General features: G+C 37.5%; 1 protein-coding gene across 38 annotated transcripts in view; it reads left to right on the top strand.

Moving 5' to 3' along the window:
- The window catches only part of ABI3BP (ABI family member 3 binding protein), a 264,662-nt gene extending 240,954 nt beyond the window's left edge, over positions 1-23,708 (top strand). For all 38 annotated transcript variants that reach the window (XM_061194088.1, XM_061194099.1, XM_061194116.1 and 35 more), the window contains 5 exons: positions 17,891-17,970; positions 18,766-18,795; positions 19,418-19,579; positions 20,889-21,011; positions 22,420-23,708. In XM_061194088.1, the coding sequence (XP_061050071.1) occupies positions 17,891-17,970; positions 18,766-18,795; positions 19,418-19,579; positions 20,889-21,011; positions 22,420-22,535 (511 nt within the window). In that variant the 3' untranslated portion in view covers positions 22,536-23,708. The remainder of the gene's footprint in view (positions 1-17,890; positions 17,971-18,765; positions 18,796-19,417; positions 19,580-20,888; positions 21,012-22,419) is intronic.
- The last annotated feature ends 235 nt before the right edge of the window (positions 23,709-23,943 follow it).

Raw genomic sequence — 23,943 nt, 5'->3', positions numbered from 1 at the left:
TCTTTATCCCACCCTCCTCCTATGTGTCTTGCTTGTCTCTGCTGTCTGTCATCAGTGTACCTTCTAAGGAGGACCCCTGCAACCTATCCTTATCCCAAGACGAGCAAAGCCCAAAGGAAGCCCTTTCTGGATTTGTCTTTGGAAAAAGCAGTATTAAACTGAGATTAGGAATCCCTGTAATCAGAACTCCATGCCAAGTTTTACAACTTGGCATAAATTTGGGGCCACTATGCATGTCTGTATGTGGCTTATTTAATGTTATTTTTAGTTTGGTACAATTAAATGAAATCCATTCAGATATAAAGACTGTTAATGTTCATAAATGTGATTTGACCAGGATTATATTGATAGTCCCTAATGGGTCATGATTTAAAAGTTGTATATCAGTAGTTTGAAGTAAAGAACATTCTCACACTGGGGACAAATATAACACACATGGATGTAAATTTTCTAATGAAAATTATTTCGTCTATGCCATGGGAAACTTTGTGGTGGTCTAGTAGTTCAGTAGATCCCAGCCCCCACTGAGCTTGTAAATATATTCTGCACTCTCAGAGGTATGATGGAGATAAATCTGTCTATCTAATGGGCAAAAATGTTTTGAGCTGAAATATTAAAATTATGTGTTGAAACCCCTATTAGTCAAATAACCAAGGAAAAATAAAGTGAAGTCAAATCATTTCATTTACTTTGAGATTTCTGAGCCTAAACGTACCTGAGGAAACAAAACTAACACTCATGAAACATCATAACACAGAATAAAAGGACATGCCGATGTAGGACTTACACCCAGGTTCTGCAATTTAGAAGAAGAAAGAAAGCCTCGTGGAATACTTGAGACAAGAACTTGACAGTAAAGGATAGGATGGCATGAAGCAGGCCGGCAAGAAAAGAAAGAACAAGAGTATTCCACGTGAAATCCATGTGCACAACTTAGGTGAAATACAAGTAGTCCTCAAAGTTACTACTGACAGCAAGGCTACAGCAAGTATAATAAAACTACGAGTTCCCCAATGTAGGTTTGTTGGCTCTTTTGATGCAAGCTTTTTTCATACTGTCTTACATTGTTAAGGCAACGTTCCTTTCCATTGTATCTTCTCTACCCCAACCATGATACAAGATTAATGTTACTAAAAGACTCCCTGTAAAATAAAGAGGAAGTATGTACAGGATGCAGTTAGCAGGTGGTTTTTATTAGCTATAAAGAGTGACTTCATCTGTGCGCCCAGGGCCTGTGCTCCGCAACAAGAGAAGCCACCCACTCACTACAACTGGAGAAAGCCCGTGTGCAGCAAAAATAAATAAATAAATTAAAAAAAAAAAAAAAAAAAAAAAGAATGACTTCAGTCACATTTCATTACTTGAGGAAAATTTTGAGTCAAAATACATAGTAAACTCCCTAAATAAGCAAACTTTGAATTATAGCTGTTAAAATTCCCCCATGAGGTTCTGGAATTCCCTGTTTGAAAAGCTGGAAGCTAATAACTTCTGAAAGAATATCTATAACTTTTTTCCAATTCTAGGAGACACATAAAGAATTTATTTTAGTCGCATTTTCCATCATTTGTCCTGATAAAAAGCAGGAGCTCTAAAAACAGGTGATAATTACTGGCTAATCGTTACACAGTGACATAGGTGGAGTAGAGCTTGGTGTTAGAACATCCAGGAGAATCAAGGCAGAGAAAATAGATCTACAGAGCTTTGGGGGATAAAAATTCTAAGTGTTCACACACTATTCTAGAATCAAAAAGACAGTCAACGATGCTACCGTCTCCCTGCCCATTTTTAACGACTTAGCCAAGTTTTATTTACTCTGCGGAAGCTCAAAAAATAACCCACAGTACGGGACCATCCAGCAGGTGTCTTGCTGCTGGGAGAGTTGAGCTGCACACCTGGCGTGAGACGTTTCTGTCTCTAGAAAATGGAGCCGCTTGGCTGCCCTGAGGAACATGGGTGCAGCTCCCAGGGCAGCACAGCAGGGACAGGCCCAGCCTTGCTGACGGCTTCTTGCAGCTGGGGTGATAGATGTACGCAGGGAAGAGGGGCTGTTTGTGGAGAGCCAGAACTGCTTTAGTCAGGTGAAGCAGGAGATCTGTTAACAGAGGCAAAAAGCTGTGGCACAACTCTATCACCTTCTTTGGAGGATCCCTCTCTCACCCCCGCCCCTAAAATACAAAGAAAATGTAGAGACGTTAGTGTCCACTGAATCAGTACCCATCTAGGCCACTCTCCAACATTTAGTTTCCACTTATTTTTTTTCCCCATGAAACCTCATTGTGTGGCTCTTGTTGAACTAAAAGAAAAATATTAAGAAGAGCCTCTCCTGTCCGGAGCCAACTACTTTGTTTGCAAAGACCACTATGATTATATTTAGTTCCGTGAATGGAAGAAATGATAAAGGATATGGCTTAAAAAAAATGAGTGTTGCACCACTGCTTAAAAGGATACAAAGTGTGGACTAATTGATCTTGAAATCTCTCCCAGCTCTAAAATGATGTAATCTTATGCTATCTGAAGCCATGCACAGAATCAGTGGGAAAACTGGAACTGAAAAGAAAACCAAAACCTAGGTCCATCTTACAGCAAGTAGAATTGTCCTGATAAACCATTTTGGCTTTGAATTGATGTCTGTGGTCTGCGATTTGTTTTCAGACAAATTATTTTTATCACACATTTTGGTAATACATTGATGGGCAGGATTCTTGCTGATGAACTAGTTGGGGAATATGGACTTACACACGATCACTGTCCACTTAAAAAGCCCTTGTAGGGCTTCCCTGGTGGCACAGTGGTTGAGAATCCACCTGCCAATGCAGGGGACACGGGTTCGAGCCCTGGTCTGGGAAGATCCCACATGCCGTGGAGCAGCTGGGCCTGTGAGCCACAACTACTGAGCCTGCGCATCTGGAGCCTGTCTGTGCTCCGCAACAAGAGAGGCCGCGATAGTGAGAGGCCCGCGCACCGCGATGAAGAGTGGCCCCCGCTCGCCGCAACTAGAGAAAGCCCTCGCACAGAAACGAAGACCCAACACAGCCAAAAATAAATAAATAAATAAATTTATTTAAAAAAAAAAAAAAAAAGCCCTTGTATATCAGACTTCTCTTCATATGAGCCCATGTGTCTCCTTCCTTGGCTAAAAAACTGAAGAATCCACTTGTGTGCTAGACATACACGTGGTCTAGCGATTTCCTATGGAAAATGCACTCTGTCTGAGAATTAAGATAAATCAAGTTTACTTAACCTGCTCAAGTACTTCTACTGTCGTCTGTGGCTTGGGAGGATTCTGGAGAACAGTTCTTCCTCTAAGACTAAAACCTACCAAAGTTTCCTGTAGCTGACAGCAAAGATAGTTTGGGACCATTGGTTTATGTTGTTTGACTTAATAAAACCTTGGCACTAAAAATAAACTGGAATAGAGGCAGCAACTTCTTGTATACTGTAAATCTGATTGAACAATCCAGGTATGTGGCATGGCCATTATGCCCTTATTCATATGGTTTTTGTGAAATTCTGGTCTCTGCAGTCTGTATTAACTTTCAATATCTCTTCTCATCAGCTTTGTAGAAAGGAATAAAATAAGCTGCCAGAGCATTGGGCATTTTATTTAGTTTTATTGTAGGTCTGAGCAGCAGAAGAATAATTGCTTCCTCATTAAAGAAGGAAGAAATTGAATTGATTGCTCAGGTTCGCAACTTTTCATCAGGCAAAAGGACAGCTAAGAGCGCGGAACTCCACTAGTCTCTAAAAAGAGCAATTCTTCTTTTCATATCGCCATATTCTTTTTTTTTTAACATCTTTATTGGAGTATAATTGCTTTACATTGTTGTGTTAGCTTCTGCTGTATAACAAAGTGAATCAACTCTATGTATACATATGTCCCCTTAACCCCTCCCTCTTGCGTCTCCCTCCCACCCTCCCTATCCCACCCCTCTAGGTGGTCACAGAGCACCAAGCTGATCTCCCTGTGCTATGCAGCTGCTTTTTATTACTTTTCACTTTGAACTCCTCAGTATCTAGGGAGGGGGTGCGAGATACTCATAGCAACACTACAGAATTAGAGTGCAGCCCAGATCTGGAATTTGTGTGTCCCCCCACAGAAATGGGAGAGAAAAGAAATGTCCCTAAGGACCTACTGGGCAGCTAATTAATGATCCCTGATGCCTGCTGATGCCCTGCTCCTCTCCCTTCTGTCCGATTTAGGCTTATTTTGTCCTCGAAGTATCTCCGCAGCTCTGCCCTTTGCTTCTCATCTGTATTCCCAGGCCAGCACAATGCCTGCACATGGCAGGTATCCAGAAATGCTTTCCATAACCCTGCAGTGTCCTTGGAGAACTGACTGATTTGATTTCCCTTTCCCTATTCCACTGCTCCTTACTCTTTTTTTTTTTCTTTTTCCCCTCTTCCCTTTCTTTCCCTCTGACTGAAACCCAACCTGAATGGGGCCCAAATATTTCAAGATGACACTAGGGGCCAATCAGCTAACAAAACAATTCAAACCAACAAAGAGCTACGGGGGGGGGGGGGCTTTCTATATAAAAACTGGTTGCTTGAGGTTTATGAGCTTTTGTTAAGTTTATCAAGTAATGAAAACTATACTTCAGCTGTATGTTTTGGGTAAAAATAGAGGAAAATCGTTATAGAGAGGAACAAAGGAAGGGGAGGCAGGGAGAAGTGTCTGCCCTAACCAGACCTGGAGGTTTACCTCAGGCTAGATCCCGCAGGTTGGAGCTTCCCTATCTCTGTCAGTTTTGCCCGTGAACCACAGATGCCCTTCTTATAACCTTTACAAACACAAAAGCAAGTATGTGGATATAGAACAGTTCTGCCTTGAGAGTTCTATGGCAGTGTGTGTCAAATTCCCCAAGAATAGAAGCACCTTTAAAAAAATTCTTTAGAGATATAATACTAGAGAATATTTATAATGACTTACTATGTGCCTGGTACCTTGCTTTTACACGTATCATCTCATTTAATCCTCATAAGAAACTCACAGATACTTTTATACCCTTATGAGGTTATAATTACTATAATTAATAGTATCCTCACAAATACCATTATTATCCTCATCTTTATACTCGAGGAAATTGAGGCTCAGAGAGGTTAAGTTACTTACCTTAAAGTTACACATTAGTGCAGCTGTGAACCCAAGTCTTTCTGGCTCCAAAACCCATGGCCTTAACCACAGAGCCATGCTGCCTTCTGATAGGGCAGCCGGGAAGGTTGTTTTTGTTTGGATCCATACCTATCTGGGCAAAACCAGGCATGGCTTCTGCCAGTGGTGTTATTCATTTGGCTTGTCCTCTACGAGGCCCAAAGGCTTGACTGCAGCTGTCACCTGGACTGTACTCCACTTAGATGTTCATTGTGATGAAGTAGGTCTTAGAAATAGCCTTTTAAATTTAATTTTCATTTTTATCAGAAGAACATGTACATGGTTTTAAAACTCAAATACTACAAAGCAGTTCATTCCTATTCCTAAATTCCGTTTGCCAGAAGCAACAATTTTCAATAATTTTGTTCTTTTTTTCAGCTTTATTAAGGTATAATTGATGAAAAAAATTATAAGATATTTAAAGTGTACAACATGATTTGAAATACATATACATTATGAAAGGATTCCCCCTGAATTAATTAATATATCTATTACATCATATATTTACTATGTTTTAATTGGTGAGAACATTTAAATTATAATCTCTTGGCAAATTTCAATTATACAGTACAGTGTTTCAATTATAGTCACCATGTTATTCTTTAGTTCCTCAGATCCTATTCATTTTACAACTGAAGTTTGTACCCTTTTACCAACATCTATTTACCCCAGCCCTTGCAGTCACTTTTCTACTCTCTCTGTTTCTATGAGTTTGACATTTTTTTTAAAAGATCCACATGTAAGTGATACCATGAACTATTTGTCTTTCTCTGCCTGGCTTATTTCACTTAGCATAATGCCCTCCAGTTTCATTCATGTTATCGCAAATGACAGGATTTACTTCATTTTTAAGGCTGAATAACACTCCATTGTGTGTGTGTGTTTACACATACATACATACAGTTGACCCTTGAACAGCATAGGTTTGAACTGCATGGGTTCACTTACATGTGGATTTTTTTCAATAAATACAGTACCTGTATTTTCATTTTACAGATCTTTAACTAAAGTTTGTGTTTGATTAAAGATCATAATATGCAGAATCAAAAAAATTAGGGTTTGAGTCCTGATTCTATCCAAACTATTTCAGCTTCTTGCCCTTGGGTGAGTCATTTATCAATTCCTCCATTTTTGAGGCAGAGATAGCAATACTCAGATTTTCACCTGCTTGGGGGGTTGGCACCTGTAACCCCCCACATTGTTCAAGGGTCAACTGTATGTATGGGTATGTGTGTGTGTGTGTGTGTGTGTGTATACACATCATAATTTCTTTATCAATTCTTCTGTCAATGGACACTTAAGTTGTTTCCATACCTTGCCTAGAGTGAATAATGCTGCTATGAACATAGGAGTACAGATATTTTTTCAAGATAATGATTTCATTTCCTTGGATATACACCCAGAGGTGGGATTACTGGATCATATGGTAGTTCTATTTTTAATTTCTTGAGGAACCTCCATACTGTTCCCCAGAGTGACTGCCAGTTTACATTCCTACCAGCAGTGCACGAGGGTTCCCTTTACTCCACACCCTCACCAGCATTTGCTATCTCTTGTCTTTTAAATAATAGACATCCTAACAGGTGTGAGATAATATCTCATTGGGGTTTTGATTTCCATTTCTCTGATGATTAATGATGTTGAGCATTCTTTCATGTACCTATTGGCTATTTGTATGTCTTCTTTTGAAAAGTGTCTTTTCAGGTCCTTTGCCCATTTCTTAATTGGGTTATTTGCTTTTTTGCTATTGAGTTGTGTGAGTTCCTTATATATTTTAGATATTAACCACTTATCAGATATATGATTTGCAAATATTTTCTCCCATTCCATAGGTTGCCTTTTCATTTTGTTGATGTTTCCCTTTGCTGTGCAGAAGATTTTCAGTTTGATGTAGTCCCACTTATTTATTTGTGCTTTTGTTGCCTTTGCTTTTGGAGTTAGATGCAAAAATTATTGCCAAGACTGATATCAAGGAGCTTACCACCTATTTATTTCTTTGAGGAGTTTTATGATTTCAGCTTTCGTGTTCAAGTCTTTAAACCATTTTGAGTTGATTTTTATGTATGGTATCCAATAGGGGTCCAGTTTCATTCTTTTGCATGTGGCTATCCAGTTTTCCCAACACCATTTATTCAAGGGACTAGCCTTTCCCCATTGTGAATCCTTGGCTCCTTTGCCATAAATTAATTGACCATATATATGTAGGTTTATGTATGGGCTCTCTATTCTGTTCCACTGATCTATGTGTCTGTTTTTATGCCCATACCATACTGTTTTGATTACTATAGCTTTGTAATATAGTTTGAAATCAGGACATGTGAGGCCTCCAGCTTTGCCTACTCAGGGTCTTTTGTGATTCCATATGAGTTTTAGAAATGTTTTTTCTATTTCTGTGAAAAATGCCATTGGAATTTTGATATGGATTGCATTGAAACTGTAGATCACTTGGGGTAGTACTGACAGTTTAACAATATTAATCCTTTCAATCCATGAATGTGGAATATCTTTCATTTTATTTGCGTTTCTTCAATTTCTTTCATCAATGTCTTAAAGGTTTCAGTGTACAGATCTTTCATCTCCTTAAAATTATTCCTAAGTATTTTATTATTTTCGAGGCTATTGTAAATTTTGAGGCTATTGTAAATGTAAATTGTTTGCTTAATTTCTTTTTCTGATAGTTTGTTTTCAGTATATAGAAAACCAACAGATTTCTATATATTAATATTTTATCCTGCAACTTTACCAAATGTATTAGTTCTAGCAGCTTTTTGGTGGAGGGTTTAGGGTTTTCTATATATAATATCATGTCATCATCTGCAAATAGAAGTTTTACTTCTTCCTTTCCAATTTGGGTGTCTTTTAATTTCCTTCTCTTGACTAATTGCTCTGGCTAGGACTTCCAGTGCTATGTTGAATAAAAGTGGTGAGAGTGGGCATGCTTTTCTTGTTCCTGATCTTAGAGGAAAAGCTTCCAGCATTTCATCATTGAGTATGATGTTAGCTCAATGGGCTTGTCATGTAAGCCTTTATTATGTTGAGGTACGTTCCCTCTGTACCAAGTTTGTTGAGTTTTTATCAAGAAAGAATGTTGAATTTTGTCAAATGCTTTTTCTGAATCTATTGAGTTTATATAGGTCATGTAGATTTTTATTCCTCATTTTGTTAATATGGTATATCACATTGATTGATTTGTGGCTGTTGAACCATCTTTGCATTCTTGGAATGAATCCCACTTGATCATGGTTTATGATCCTTCTAATGTATTGTTGAACTCAGTTTGCTAATATTTTGTTGAGGATTTTTGCATCTATGTTTTATCAGGAATATTGGATTATAATTTTCTTTTCTTGTAGTGTCCTTGTCTGGCTTTGGTATCAGGGTAATGCTGGCCTCAGAAAATGAGTTTGGGAGTTCCCCCCTCCCCTTCAATTTATAGGAAGACTTTGAGAAGGATTGGTGTTAATTCTTCTTTAAATGTTTGCTAGAATTCACTGGTAAAACCATCTGATCCTGGGCTTTTGTTTGTTGGGAAGTTTTTGATTACTGACTCAATCTCCTTTCTAGTAATTAGTCTATTCAAATTATCTATTTCTTCATGATTTAGTCTTGGTAGGTTGTATGTTTCTAAGAATTTATACATTTCTTCTAGGTTATCCAATCTGTTGGTGTATAATTGTTCATAGTAGTCCCTTATGATCCCTTGTATTTCTGTAGCACCAGTTGTAATGTCTCCTTTTATTTCTGATTTTCTAATTTTATTTGAGTTCTTTTTCTTAGTTACTGTAGCTAAAGGTTTGTCAGTTTTGTTTATCTTTATGAAAAACCAGCTCTTAATTTTGTTGATCTTTTGTATTGTTTTTTGGTCCCTATTTCTTTTACTTCTGCTCTAATCTTTGTTATTTCCTTCCTTCTACTAACTTTGGGCTTAGTTTTTTCTTCTTCTTCTTATTCCTTGAGGTGTAAAATTAAGTTGTTTATTTGATATCTTTCTTTTTTTTTAATGTAGGCATTTATTTCTATAAATTTCCCTCTTGGAATTGCTTTTGAGGCATTCCAAAATTTTGGTATGTTGTCTTTCCATTTTCCTTTGGCTCAAGATATATTTTGATTATTCTTGATTTTTTTTCTTTGACCCATTCGTTGTTCAGTGGCATGTTTGTTGTTTAATCTCCACATATTTGTGAAATTTCCAATTTCTTCTTTTAACTGATTTCTATTTTCTTACCATTGTGGTTAGAAAATACACTTTATATGATTTCAATTTTCTTAAATTTATTAAGGCTTGTTTTGCAGCCTAACAGATGACCTATCCTGAAGAATGTTTCATGTGCTCTTCAGAAGAAAGTGTATTCTGTTGCTGTTGGATGGAATGTTCTTTATATGTCCATTAGGTCCATCTGCTTTAACATTATGTTAAGGCCAGTGTCTCCTTATTAATTTTCTGTATGGATGTTCTATATATACATTGTTGAAAGCATGGCATTGAAGTTCCCTGCTATTACTGTAGTGCTATTTCTTCTGCAGATCTGTTAATATTTGCTTTATATACTAAGGTCCTCCTATGTTGTGTACATGTTTACAGATGTTATATCCTCTTGATGAACTGACCCCTTTATCATTATATAATGACCTTCTTTGTGTCCTATCACAATCTTTGGCTTAAAGTCTATTTTGTCTTATATAAATATAGGTATCCCTGCTGTCTTTTGGTTTCCATTTGCATGGAATATCTTCTCCATCCCTTCTCTTTCAGTCTATGTGTGTCCTTAAAGCTGAAGTCAGTCTCTTTTAGGAGAATTAGATGGGTCTTGGTTTTTTAATCCATTCAGCCACTCTATGTCTTTTAATTAGAGTTTGGTCCATTTACATTTAAAATAATTATTGATAGGTATGGACTTACTATTGCTATTTTGTTCATTATTTTCTGGTTGTTTTATAATTCCTTTGTTCCTTTCTTCCTCTCTTCCTCTCTTCTTTTGTGATTTGATGAACTTCTGTAGTGTTATGCTGTGATTCTGTTCTCTTTTTTGTGTGTGTATATAGATCATTGGTTATTACTTTGTAGTTACCATGAGGTTTACATAAAACGTCATATAAGTCTATTTTAAGTTGATGACAACTTCAAACACACAAAAGCTCTACTTTTTTACACTCTTCTCTCCACATTTTGTTTTTATGCCACAATTTACATTTTTACACTGTATATCTGTTAACAAATTATTATAGTTAACAGTTATTGTAATATTTTTGTCTTTTAACTCTCATATTAGAGTTAGAAGTGATTTACCCACCACAATTTCAACATTAGAATATTCTGAATATAACTGTGTATTTACTTTACCATTGAGTTTTATACTTTCATGTTTTCCTGTTACTAATTAGCATCCTTTCGTTTCTGTTTGAAGAACTCTCTTTAACATTTCTTGTAAGGCTGATGTAGTGGTGATGAACTCTTTCAGCTTTTGTTTGTCTGGGAAACTATCTCTCCTTCAATTCTGAAGAGCAACTTTGCTGAGAATTTTTTCTTTTTTTTAATTTCAGCACTTTGAATATATCATGCTGGTCCCTTCTGGCCTGAAAGTTTCTGCTGAAAAATCTGCTGATATTGCTATGAGAGCTCCCTTGTACATAACAAGTTGCTTTTCCCCTGCTGCTTTTAAGATTCTTTCCTTGTCTTTAACTTTTGACAATTTAATTATAATTAATTAACAATTATCATTAATGTGGATCTCTTAAAATTAATGTGGGTCTCATGGTGTGGACCTCTTTGGATTCCATTTGGAACTCTCTGGACTTCCTGTGTCTGGATGTCTGTTTCTTTACCCTGGTTAGGAAAGTTTTCAGCTGTTATTTCTTTGAATAAGCTTTCTGCCCCCTTTCTTTCCCTCTCCCCGTTCTGGGACTCACATAATGCATATCTTGATCCATTTGATGGTGTCCCATACATCTCTTAAGCTATCTTTTTCATTACTCCTCTGATTGGATGAATTTCACTGCCCCATCTTCACATCCACTGACCCTTTCTTCCACTCATCTAGTCTGCTGTTGAACTCCTCTAATAAAGTTTTCAGGTCAATTATTATATGCTTAACTCTGTGTTTTCTGGTTTGGCACTTTTTTATATTTTCTATCCCTTTGTACTTTGTTTACGCACTGTTCTCCTGACCTTGGTAAGCATCTTAATGACTTATTTTGAATTCTTTATCAGGTAAATCACTTGTCCATTTCATTAAAATCTGTTTCTAGAGATTTTTCTTGTTCTTTTGTTTGGAACATATTCTTGTTTCTTCATTTTCCTTGATTCTCTGTGTTTGGTTTCTGCACATTAGATAAAACAGCCACCTCTCCCAGTCTCAATAGAATGGTCTCAGGTAGGAAATGAACCTCTTGAATCAGCCCAACCTGAGCTCGTACTTGTTTCTCAAACCTCTAAGATTGTCCAAGCAACTTTCTTTGTTCTTAGTGGCTCCTAGTAGTTGGAGGTATGCCAAAACTCATGAGTGTACCAAAGGGGAGGATCACAGTCAGCATCTACATGCAAGCTGATTATAAGCTGGGCCTTAGGCAGCAGGTGGGAAATTATGTAGTTAAGCCCCTTCCAAGGGTGTTGACTTTAAAAATATTCACAACCTAAAAGTTGAGAGTTATATTTTATTTGGTGGGAATTTTTAGGACTTCAAGCCTGGGAAGCAGCATCTCAAGTAACCCTGGGAGAACTGCTCTGCAGAGGCAAGGGGGGAACCAGGATGTATAGTTTTGCAACAAAGAGCAGGTAGTCAGAACATCAAAAGATTACTGTTAAAGAAAACCAGATATCCCAAGTTAAGGAATTTAGCGCTTTTCTATGTATGGGAAGATGCAAGAGTCTAGGCTTACTGAAATCATTCCTTTGATATGCACCTCAGCTATCTGGGGCCAGTGTTTTTACATCCTGAGTTTCCTCAGGGCTCACTGCAGGGAGTGGCTGCAGTCTGATGGCTGCTAGATGGCAGGTATTCTTTCCTTCCTGAGTTCCCTCAGGGCTCACATTGGAGGGCTGCAATTGCTGCTGACTGTGACATCCTGTTTACTGATATGGCAGGAAATATTCCATTTCTCAAGGGAAACACTAGGAGATGGCTGTTTTTGCCTGCTGGGCCCAGGATATAGTTCGGGCAGGGAGATAGGGTAGGGAAGTGTGCTCCTGCGTCCATTAAAAACTGCTTTTTGTTTGCTAGTCCTGTGGAATTTGTGAACACAAGCCCACTGGCTCTCAGAGACAGGCAATATGGAGACCTATTCCTTGGGCAGCAGCTGCAAAAGCTGGGGTGTCAGCCATTTGTACAAGCCCCTTCCAGGGAAATACTAGTGGCTTGGTTTTATTGTTGTAGCAGGCTGAAGGAAGAGGGCAGGGAAGGTGTATGCCAACTTCCCTGTTGCTGGGGAGGATCACAGCCAGCCCCTAAACATGTGCTAAAACTAAAAGCTTCACTCTCAGGTGTCAGCTTTTAAAAGATGCAGATAAACCCCTTTCAGGGAAAGATAGGAAGATGGGCATTTTTGCCTGCTTCCTCTGTGCTGAGCCCTGGGGGGCAGCTAGTTAAAAACTGCTTCTTTGCCACAGTCCTGTGGGACTCATGAATGGCTAAGTAACCCATTGGCTATCAGAGCCAGGTGATCCAAGGACTCATCCCTTTGGATGGAAGCTGTAAAAACTAGGGCACAGGCATGTTTACAACCTCCTTCCAGGCAGATACTAGCAACTTTGAGCAGGCTGGAGAGAGAAGGTGGGAGAGCATCCAATGGCTTCCCTGATCTCCAGGGAGGATCACAGCCCCCAGAGCTTGCTAAATTAAAATCCTGACCCTCAGGTTGCAGCTTTTAACACTGGCAGATAAACACCTTTCAGAGAAATATTGAGATAGGTGACTGTGCCCTTTTGCTCTCTACTGAGCCCTGGGGGCATAGCCGTGGTGAGTGCTCATGCACTTGTGAATAAGTGGATTTGCTATATCCTTATGGGTCTCATAAACACAAGCCCAACTGGTTTTCAGAGCTGGGTGTTTAGGGGACCCATCCCTCAGGTAAGAGTCTTAAAAGCTGGGATGCAGATGTGGGTTACAAACCCTTTGCTCCTCAGGAAGAAGTTAGGAGTCGGGGGTTCCCTCCTGATTATATGGTGCTGTGTCAGGGATGGGATTTATGGCAAGTGTGTCTCAGCCTTTGCTACCCATTTTGATGGGGGTATTCTCTCATTTCCCCAATGCATAGGAGTTGCTCAGCTAGTTTCTGGATCTCTTTCAGAGGGAATTGCTCTATGTGCAGCTGTGCATTCAATGTGTCTGTGGGGGGAGGAGAGCTCAGGAGCTTCCTATGTTACCATCTTAGTCCTGCCTCTCTCATTTTCAATTATTTTAGCTATTTCTTCTGTTAATTAAATCCATGTCTAGACTGACTATTTCTCCAAATGGTCAAGTGCTCAAGTCATCTATTTGTTACATGTGTTTGTTTATGGCAACATCTCCTGGAAGCCCTCACCATCATCTTTTGCCTCTCTCCTATGTTGAATCCCCCTAATTCCTATATCCCATGTCTTCCTTGTTTACTCGCTTTCTGGAATTTCTTGAGAAATACATCTTGAAGAAAGGTTATGGAAGATAATATTTTTGAGTTCTTACGTGTCTGAAAATATCCGTGTTTTATTCTGATACTGTTGTTTAGCCAAGCATAGATTGTAGGATAAAATGAACACTTGAAAGCATTGTTCCATTATTTTCTAACTTCTAGAGCTGCTGAGATGTCATGTCATTCTGATTCTGCATCCTTTGAATAGGACGTATTTTCTTCTCAGAAACGTTTAAGATCTTGTCTTTATCCCAGTACTCTGAAATTTTGCAATTTGTTTGCTTCAGTCTTTTTTCTTTTTTCATCTTGCTGGGCAAATATTAGGCCTTTTAAATCTAGAAACCCATGTTTTTCAATTCTGGGAAATTACTTAAAAACTTTCTAGGATAATTTTCTACCCTCCTTTTCCACTCCTCTCTCTTCTAGAACCTACTAGTTTTATATTCCCTGAAAAAATCTGCTCATTTCCATATTTTCTCTCATTTTTCATCTTTTTTTCTAGTATTTGTAAAATTTCCTTAACTTTATTTTCCAAACATTCTATTTGAAGTTTTACTTATTCTGTACTTTTTATTTTAAATAACTTTCTTCTCCTCTATGGGATTTTTGCACAGCTAAAATCCTATGCTTATTCCCTATGTATAATCAATATTTTCTCTGAGACATTACTTTCTTCTACCTACAGTGTCATAAATCTTGTGATAAAATGTGCTTCTTGAGAAAGGTTTTTGCCTTTTAAAATATATTCTGTTTATATATTTTCTGTTTAATCAGCCAAAAATATGTGCCTTTTAGTTCTCATGCAGTTAATTAAACTTAATTTAAAATGATTTCTTCAAAACTTGTCAAGTATCATAAAATGGTGGGAAAAAAACCCAAAAACAATCCCCAAAAGTAGCTTATCAATATTTGTGGCCATTCTACAAATACAGCTGACGTGCAAATAACTGAAATAAAAAGACATGGAAATAATTTCAGCAATCAGACTTGGCCAAAGCACAGAGATTTTTGGCAATGGCCTGGAATGTGGAATGCATTGCCTGCTTGAGTCCAAGTCCAGGTGCCTGTGATTTCTTTTTCCACTTTCAGTTCACCATTTCTTTTTAATAAGTTCATCAGGCCTCTGAGCTAGAATTTAATCTGTGGAAAATATTCTATGCCAAAGCACCCCATGTATGTGCAATTTATTTAAATGAGTGAGATAGGTGGCTTTATATCAGCAGTCTTATTGCAAAGGATAACGGCACTTTCTACCAGTTGATTAGTTTACAAAATGCTTTCATGTGCAGTTTTTCACTCTAAAAACCCTGAATGTTTTAATTCTATGACATAAATCACAGCAAGATCCTTTTTGACCCACCTCCTAGAGAAGTGGAAACAAAAACAAAAATACACAAATGGGACCTAATGAAACTTCAAAGCTTTTGCACAGCAAAGGAAACCATAAACAAGACAAAAAGACAACCCTCAGAATGGGAGAAAATATTTGCAAACAAAGCAACTGACAAAGGATTAATCTCTAAAATTTACAAGCAGCTCACGCAGCTCAATATCAAAAAAAACAACCCAATCCAAAAATGGGCAGAAGACCTAAATAGATATTTCTCCAAAGAAGATATACAGATTGCCAATAAACACATGAAAGGATGCTCAACATCACTAATCATTAGAGAAATGCAAATCAAAACTACAGTGAGGTATCACCTCACAGCAGTCAGAATGGCCATCATCAAAAAATCTACAAACAATAAATGCTGGAGAGGGTATGGAGAAAAAGGAACCCTCTTGCACTGTTGGTGGGAATGTAAATTGATACAGCCACTATGGAGAACAGTATGGAGGTTCCTTAAAAAACTAAAAATAGAACTATCATATGACCCAGCAATCCCACTACTGGGCATATACCCTGAGAAAACCATAATTCAAAAAGAGTCATGTACCACAATGTTCATTGCAGCTCTATTTACAGTAGCCAGGACACGGAAGCAACCTAAGCATCCATCAACAGATGAATGGATAAAGAAGACGTGGCACATATATACAATGGAATGTTACTCAGCCATAAAAAGAAACGAAATTGAGTTATTTGTAGTGAGGTGGATGGACCTAGTGTGTCATACAGAGTGAAGTAACTCAGAAAGAGAAAAACAAATACCATATGCTAACACATATATATGGAATCTAAAAAAGAAAGGTTCTGAAGAACTTAGGGGCAGGACAGGAATAAAGATGCAGATGGAGAGAATGGACTTGAGGACACAGGGAGCGGGAAGGGTAAGCTGGGACGAAGTGAGAGAGTGGCATGGACATATATACACTACCAAATGTAAAATAGATAGCTAGTGGGAAGCAGCCACATAGAACAGGGAGATCAGCTCGGTGCTTTGTGTCCACTCAGAGGGGTGGGATAGGGAGGTTGGTAGGGAGACACAAGAGGGAGGAGATATGGGGGTATATGTGTACGTATAGCTGATTCACTTTGTTATACAGCAGAAACTAACACAACATTGTAAAGCAATTATACTCCAATAAAGGTGTTTAAAAAAATTTTTTTAATAGATAAATAAATGAAAACCCTGCATGTTTTAATCCCCATATCACAAAGTTTGGAAGTTTGGAAAAGCAAAGACAATAAGAGTACAATGGTTAAAAGAGTCATTGCTCTTAACTGAAAAATAGGAAAATACTTATCTCTTGGGGTTTGTGTGTATTACTTTTCATATATAGTGTCTGGTACATAGTAAGCACTCAAAAAATGTTCACATTGTAATGGTGGAATCTGTCTTCCTTATAGATTCCAGCAGTGCCTCAATAGTCAAAAATCTGACTCCTTGAGCCCCAGAAAGTTCTGTTATTGCTCACTTGGTATCCTCTGTACCAAATTAAGAGCTGTCATCCTTCTGTTTTTCACTTTTTTCTAAAGTATTTTTTGTGTTCTGCACTCTTAGTCAGTTACAAACTTTTCAAAAAGAGGAATTGTCTCCCAAAAGTCTTTCACAGTTTTGAAACTCAATCAGTTCTATCAGCTGACTCAAGCTGGTTTTACATTCAAAATTACTTTCCTGCTAAATCTGCTACTGAAAGGAACTCTTAGTTTCAGGCAAACAGCAAATAGCTTTACTGTTTGAACTCAAAAGGGTTTGCTCTGCTTGAGTATTCTATGGATGAAATTTGTCAAATATTGCATAGTAATTTAGTGCATAATTCTTAAGGACAGAATCAAACGTAACTACAAGGGATATGGGCTTATTTTGTCTTTTGGTTTTTTAACATAAAGGGTTAAGGGCCTGGCCCATATGAATCTAGTTTATAGAAGGAGAGAAAAGTGTCTTTGTGCCCATACTCTTCATGAGCTGACACTACCATGCCCCTACTCGGAATATATCGTGGCTTCCTATGATCCACAGAAGACCCAAGTTCCAGGAGATATAACCAGGAACTTCTTGCAACAAAATATTTTCATGTACATCTGCTCCCATAGCTTATCTAGTAGTTCTCAAACGTCAGTGGGCACAGGATTCACCTCAGGAACTTATTATAAATACCTCTCTGGAACCCCTCAAAAAGGGATTCAGTAGCTAGAATGGAACAAGAAGTCTGCACTTTAAACAAACTTTCCCCACTGTAGCTCTATCATGTGATTCTGACATGGGTAGCTCAAACCCCACAATGAAGAACATTGCCTAAGTCTATGGCTATACCCAGGGTTGGGATAATAAGGAATAAAAAGGAACTTATTCTGCGCTCCCAGGAAGTAGCTAAACATTTGAAGTTAACTGAGGCTCCTTGTTACTGGAATTAGCCTGGGTCTGCCACATACCTCTTTTCCTGTATGTCCATTAGCAACCTGCCCAGCTATTTCTATTAATTTGGAGTTTTTAAAAGACAACAATCTTTTTTATTAACTTAACCCTTTTCTTCTAGAAAACAATTAGACAAGCTGTTTGAACAGTAGAATTAAAGGAATTTTTCTTTCCTGAAGCTTCTTCTAGAACATATGTCCATTCACTGTCATGATTTCAAAACAGAATCAGGAAGAATGTCAGTATGACAAGAAAATTGTTTGCTTCCTACGACTTAAGAATATTATTTTTGTTTTCTGTTTGTTTGTTTGTTTCTTTCCCCCCTACACAGCTATGAGTTCCAGGTGAAACCCAAAAACCCACTTGGTGAAGGCCCGCCCAGCAACACAGTGGCATTCAGTACTGAATCAGGTAATCACATCAGCAGTAATTCCTAACAAGGATATAAATGGTCACAATGTTTTGCATAGCTTGTTTGAAACCTAGCTAAACACTGGGTAAAGCATTTGATTTAAAAAAACCATCCATTTGAAAAAGCAAACTGATGAAGGTACCTTTAAGGAAACACCCCTTGGGTTTTTCCTCATTTATCTCAATGTCAGAAAAACATTAGGCATCTCAGTTTAAAAGAAAAAAAGCATGTAGTCAGTCTATACTCAATAGTGAATGAATGCTCCTCTCTATGCCTAGAATCTGTGCCTGGAATCAAAATATCAGACGCTCAGCCACAGTATCCAGAAAGGGAATTCATGTGATAGTTTTTTATGATGAACAGCTATGAAATTTTCTAATTTGGCCTAAGTTCCAATTCCTTAATGAGATACATCTGTACTCACAGCATTAGTGTATAATTTTTACACCAAATGCAGTTCATGGCATCTTGGTGATTTTATCATCAATAGTTTTTTTTAATGAAACTAAAAGAGGAAGATTTTAAAATGGAAGTAAAATCTAGAACAGCAATGAAGACTACTAACTACACAAATCACATATAAAAGATACAGCTGAGTACGTGGCAGAGGAGATTCTCCACCGGAGAACAATTCCCAGAACAAAATATACAATTTTCAAATTTGGACTTTAGTAAGAGTGTACCGTTTTGCAAGATTCCTTAACAACTGTCAGCACCCATCTTCTTCACTATGTCACTGGAACATTGGAACTTACCTAATAACCTCTGACTCTGTCTTTGCTATTTCTCCTTAGCTGACCCAAGAGTGAGTGAGCCAGTTTCTGGTAAGTACCTACCTGGATGAGAACACAACTACACGCTTTCCTACAGTGATTCAACTAAACGGGCGTGGTAGAATTTTAGTCATGATATCACTTTAGTCCATTTAGTCTTCTTAGAATATCAATCAGGTATGAATGCTTACCTAAAACATTCAGTAACATTGACAGCCTATGTTGTTTCAGGAACAAGTTAAATATTTTAAAACCTGCTTTCCATTCTTGTAACAGACCAGCTCAACTTTTCTGTTTAATAATTAAGTCAAGATATAGCACCCTCATTTCCACTTTTAATAACAAGTCACATTAAAGCAACTGTTTAAATTGTATAATATGCTGCAAAAAAAGAAACCTAAATTTGTTCCTAAAGGGATGCTGTTCTACATTGAGCACTGCAGAGGCTAGTCAACTCTGACACGTACTGCTCCAAGATTTACCTCATCATTGACGGAAATTTAATTGGGGGTTTACTCCTATATTTTTGGCTCCAATATTTAGCACTGGAGAAAACCAGCTATCAGCAGGTTGACAATGAACTCGGCAAACTGCTTTTTTAAAAGCTTTTAAGACAGCTTTTCAGGACTGAAAGTCAAATACTAAACTCAAACCATGTGCTTTCCTTATGCAGCAGGAAGAGATGCCATCTGGACTGAAAGACCCTTTAATTCAGACTCTTACTCAGAATGTAAGGGCAAACAGTATGTCAAAAGGACGTGGTATAAAAAGTTTGTAGGGGTGCAGCTGTGCAACTCTCTCAGATACAAGATTTATCTGAGTGACTCCCTCACAGGTAAGCAGGGCCATCAGTTCTGTTTTGAGGATTATCCTTCAGGAAATGCTTTGCAGCGTTCTGTAACTTAGCCTTTTCTATGGACAGTCCCAGACACGAAGGTGTGATGTAAATACAAGTTTCCTTTTTGAGCAAGATGTTATTGGAATCTTAGGATTTGAGACATGCTATAAGAAGGTAAATAATGAAAATGCAATCTGAAACAGTGCCATCGTGGCAAACTTGAACGTAGAAAAACTAGTCACATCCAAGCTCAATTTTGTTACAGCCAACCCAGGATAAAAAGCCTACTGGTAGTAAAAAGAGTGTATCTAACAATGATCATGGAAGGAGTATGACGTATTTAAGACTTTAAGTCTGTCAGAGACAAGAGCAAGGTTAAAACACTGAGCCAGAAGGGCTATAACCCCTTGCTCCAGACTCAGTGGGTTATTTTCTCTTCTATATTCATACAGTAAAAATTTTAAATAAATAAGATTGGCCCCAACATAGAAAGGTAGACATTTGCTCAATCATTCAACAAAACTCTCTGCTTTGTTCAGACACGGTTCCAGGTGCTGGGGACAAAGCAGGAAATCAGACACGTTCCTGCTCTTTGTAGCTCACAGTCTAGTGGGGAGAGACAGAAAGCAAACACGTAAATAAGAATTTCATATAGTGCTCTGAAGAAAAAAAAAGGGTGAAAGAAAATGGCGAAATGGAATGAAAATGGAGAAAAAATGGCTGAATGAAAGCTCTTTTAGTTAGAATGGTTAGGAAAAGCCCCGCCTCAAAAGGTAGCACTTGTGCCGAGAAGAAAACTATGAGAAGGAACCAACCACGCAAAGATCGAGGGATAAAGAACCAGAGGTAGAAGGAAGAGAAACGCAAAGACCTGCAGCAGAAAATGCCTCGCCGGTTCCACTAGTGTGGCTGAGGCTTAGTAAGGGGAAGATCAGGCAGCATGAAATTGTGCAGAGCTAGGAAACCAGGTTAAGGACTCCCGGGTTTTATTCTGAGTATAACAGAAGACTGCTGGAGAGATTGATGGAGGGGCGTAACACTATCTGAGTTGCGTTTTTAAAAGATGACTAAACTGTGAAAGGAGGAGGGGAGGAAAAATAGGGAAAAGCAAGAGTGAAAGCAGGGACGCCAGCTGGGAGACGATTCCATGGTTCAATCAAGGAACACTGGTGGCTCGAACTAGAAAGAAAGGGGGGAGAAGTACAAGAACAAGGAAGATGGATTATTTGAAACAATTTGATTATTTCAGAGTCCTCCCATATCAAAGGCAGTAATACTTCATGATCCTTTTAATTTGTTTTTTCAGGAAAATTTTATAATATAGGTGATCAGAGAGGCCACGGAGAAGATCACTGCCAGTTCGTGGACTCATTTTTAGATGGACGCACAGGACAGCAACTCTCTTCTGACCAGTTACCCACCAAAGAAGGTATGTTTTCTGAGCCTCCTCGTAAGCAAGAGGCTTTTACAAATTAACCCAAAAAACATTCAAGCTGAGAAAATCAATCATTTAAAAATAATTCTGTAGTACTACTCCTCCATCTGCCTAGGAAAAAGGACTTCCCACATAAGACCTTAACATGAAGACTTTAATAGAAGTTTCTTCACTTTCCTCCCATTCCTTAAGACTCTGTTCCTTAGAGCTGCAGGAAATTACAGAACATCTTATATAAATCCATTCTACTTTAAGAGAACCTGAATTTGCAAAAGCAGCTATAAAAGAGCAGCTTAAAAAAAAGCAGCTATAAAACAGAAGCTTAATTTCCCCAACTTAAATCATTCATGCACTACTTTTATGGTTTTTGTCATACTGAGCACACAGGCAGTTTTTTTTTTTAATTCCTTTTTAAAAATTTTTAAAGAAATTCAAAGCTTTACTACTACCGTAGAAGGAAAAAAGAATATTACTTGCCTTATAAATAATTCTATAAATACAATTAAAATAGAAGAATTCTGCTGAGGAATGACTAACCACTGTAACTTGCTACAGACACATTAGCACCAAGCTGTTTCATAAGAATTGAAAAGACTGAAAATTAATTTAATCCCTGTCCAGGTAGGGTAGGAAAGGGTAAATTACACATCCATATTACTCAGGAGTTACCAAGAGGGGCTTGTTAGATACTTAAAATTATTTGACTAGTCTTTTCAGCATCACCTTTTGGTCACTGGCACTAAAAATACCAACCACAGTAAAAGATGACTTAATAAAATCTGTGAACTCATTAACAGAAAATTGAAACTGCTGCCTCACAGGAACCGGATATAAAATATACTGTAAATTGTGTATTTCTGTAACATTTTACATTCACAGCAAAATTTTTAATCACTTAGTGTAGGGTCCTTGAAGGAAGATTTCATCAAAGTTTAGTTCTTAGAAATTTAGCAATCTTAGACCAACCCTTCTTTTGTTTCCTAACATTTTAGTACAACACGCCTTTAACCAGGTAACTTCATAGACCACCACTAGGCTGTAAAGTACAGAAAGTACACTTTTACGTAGGTCAAAGTGTGTACTGAACTTGGTCAGTGGTACTCAAACAAAACACGAAACCCCTCCAACTCCTGCCCCCTTTCAGCTTTATCTCTCAACTACTACCAACCATCCCATCCTAGCTTATTAAGGCAGATGTCAAGGAGTTTCAAGTGTCTCTTATGTTTAGCCAGCCATTACCACCTCAGGAAAGACACCAGGGCCTCTCTTACTATCCGTTTTCTAAAATATTCTGCTTCACCTAGAGTAAGCTTCAGGCATTCAAGGACACCCTTCAACCTATGAGCATTGAGGACAAAAATATAACATAGCAGCTATTAAAATTAATTATTTTCTCTCTTAGGCTATTTCAGAGCAGTTCGCCAGGAACCTGTCCAATTTGGAGAAATTGGCGGTCACACCCAAATCAATTATGTCCAGTGGTATGAATGTGGGACCACAATTCCTGGAAAATGGTAGATGCTGCAATCACGTTCAGAAGTGCCTTCTGTTTCATCATGGCAAAAAATAATTGGAAACAGTATGGTATTTGTCACATGCATTTAAAGCTCTTATGTTTACTGTGTATAAAAGTTTAAAATCTAATTAATGGCAATATTAGATGTTTACTAGAAAGATTGCTAAGAATATTTATCAGGTTTTACAAAGTCATTTAAAGAAAGCAAAATATTGACATTAACAGAATAACATTTTTGGGGAAGCTGGCTCCCTGTTCATGGTATTTTAAGAGATCATGTGTATATTATTTATCACACTGTTGTAATGATGTTTTGAGATACTTTTATAACAAAATTAACATCAAAAAACTAATATACTTTTTAAAAAATACTTTTATTGTGTATTCTTCCTATTGGTGAGTTAATTCCATAAATCTCTACTTGGTTTAACTTATTAGATCAAATTATCTTCAGCATATATATCTGGGGGGAAAAGGTGCTAATATTCACATGTTTATTTAAACTTCAACTTTTTATCAACAGCTGAATATCTTTTCTGAAGCGTTTAAATAGTTAACCATTCGTGACAGTATACATTTCCTCAAATATCTGCAAATTATTGAAAAGATTTTGTTTGAATCAGTAAGTTTCATTTCAGTTGTAAATGGAATTGAGAATTATATATAGCATTTCAAAATACATATTTTTTTCTTTCTCTACCCATAAACGTTACAGTGTCTGAATGTTTTGTCAAACTATCCCTTTAAGCAGTTGTGTTCCTACTGTTTTTAATATAATTCTAATCAAGCTATATACAGAGACTGACTGTAAAGTCTAAGCACAAAAGGATAATTAATGCATGATGAGATCCCTGCCATTTTATAAGATATTTACTATATTTTTACACAGAAGATCTCTAGGGAATGAATGTATCAGGGGCTGTTTTCATAATTCTGTCTAACCCAACCTGTAATGAAAATCTGACTCGTTTTTATGTAAAAAAAAAAAAAAAGTATTTTTCTCCTTCATTTGGGGAGGGAGATGGGAATGCTGCATTGTTGCCCTCATCCTTAAAGGACCTTTCTGTGCTTACCACCTTTCACCATGCTTCAGTTTTATCAATACTTCATTTTATATTTTTCAAACAAGTATAAACAACTCTGCAATAAAGAGATGTAGTTTTTTTTTTTAAGAAGACTGAGTTCTTCATTTCTGAATGGTTCATTTCTATAAGGAAAATCACAAGTTATTTAGGATCTACCAAACCCCCCTTGTATCTTTTAATACTATATCTATCTATCTATCTAATCTATTGTGTTTGTTTATATGTAATGCTAATCTATCTTCTTGTGAAATCTATTTTAGTTTAGTTTCATTGTTTTAAGCCAAAATCAGGACAAAATTCAGCAGCACTGTGCTTCTCTGAATAG

Source organism: Eubalaena glacialis, chromosome 6, assembly GCF_028564815.1.
Source record: "Eubalaena glacialis isolate mEubGla1 chromosome 6, mEubGla1.1.hap2.+ XY, whole genome shotgun sequence".
Taxonomy (NCBI): Eukaryota; Metazoa; Chordata; class Mammalia; order Artiodactyla; family Balaenidae; genus Eubalaena; species Eubalaena glacialis.
The sequence above is the reverse complement of the archived record's forward strand: the minus strand, read 5'-3'. Positions and strand labels throughout refer to the sequence as shown.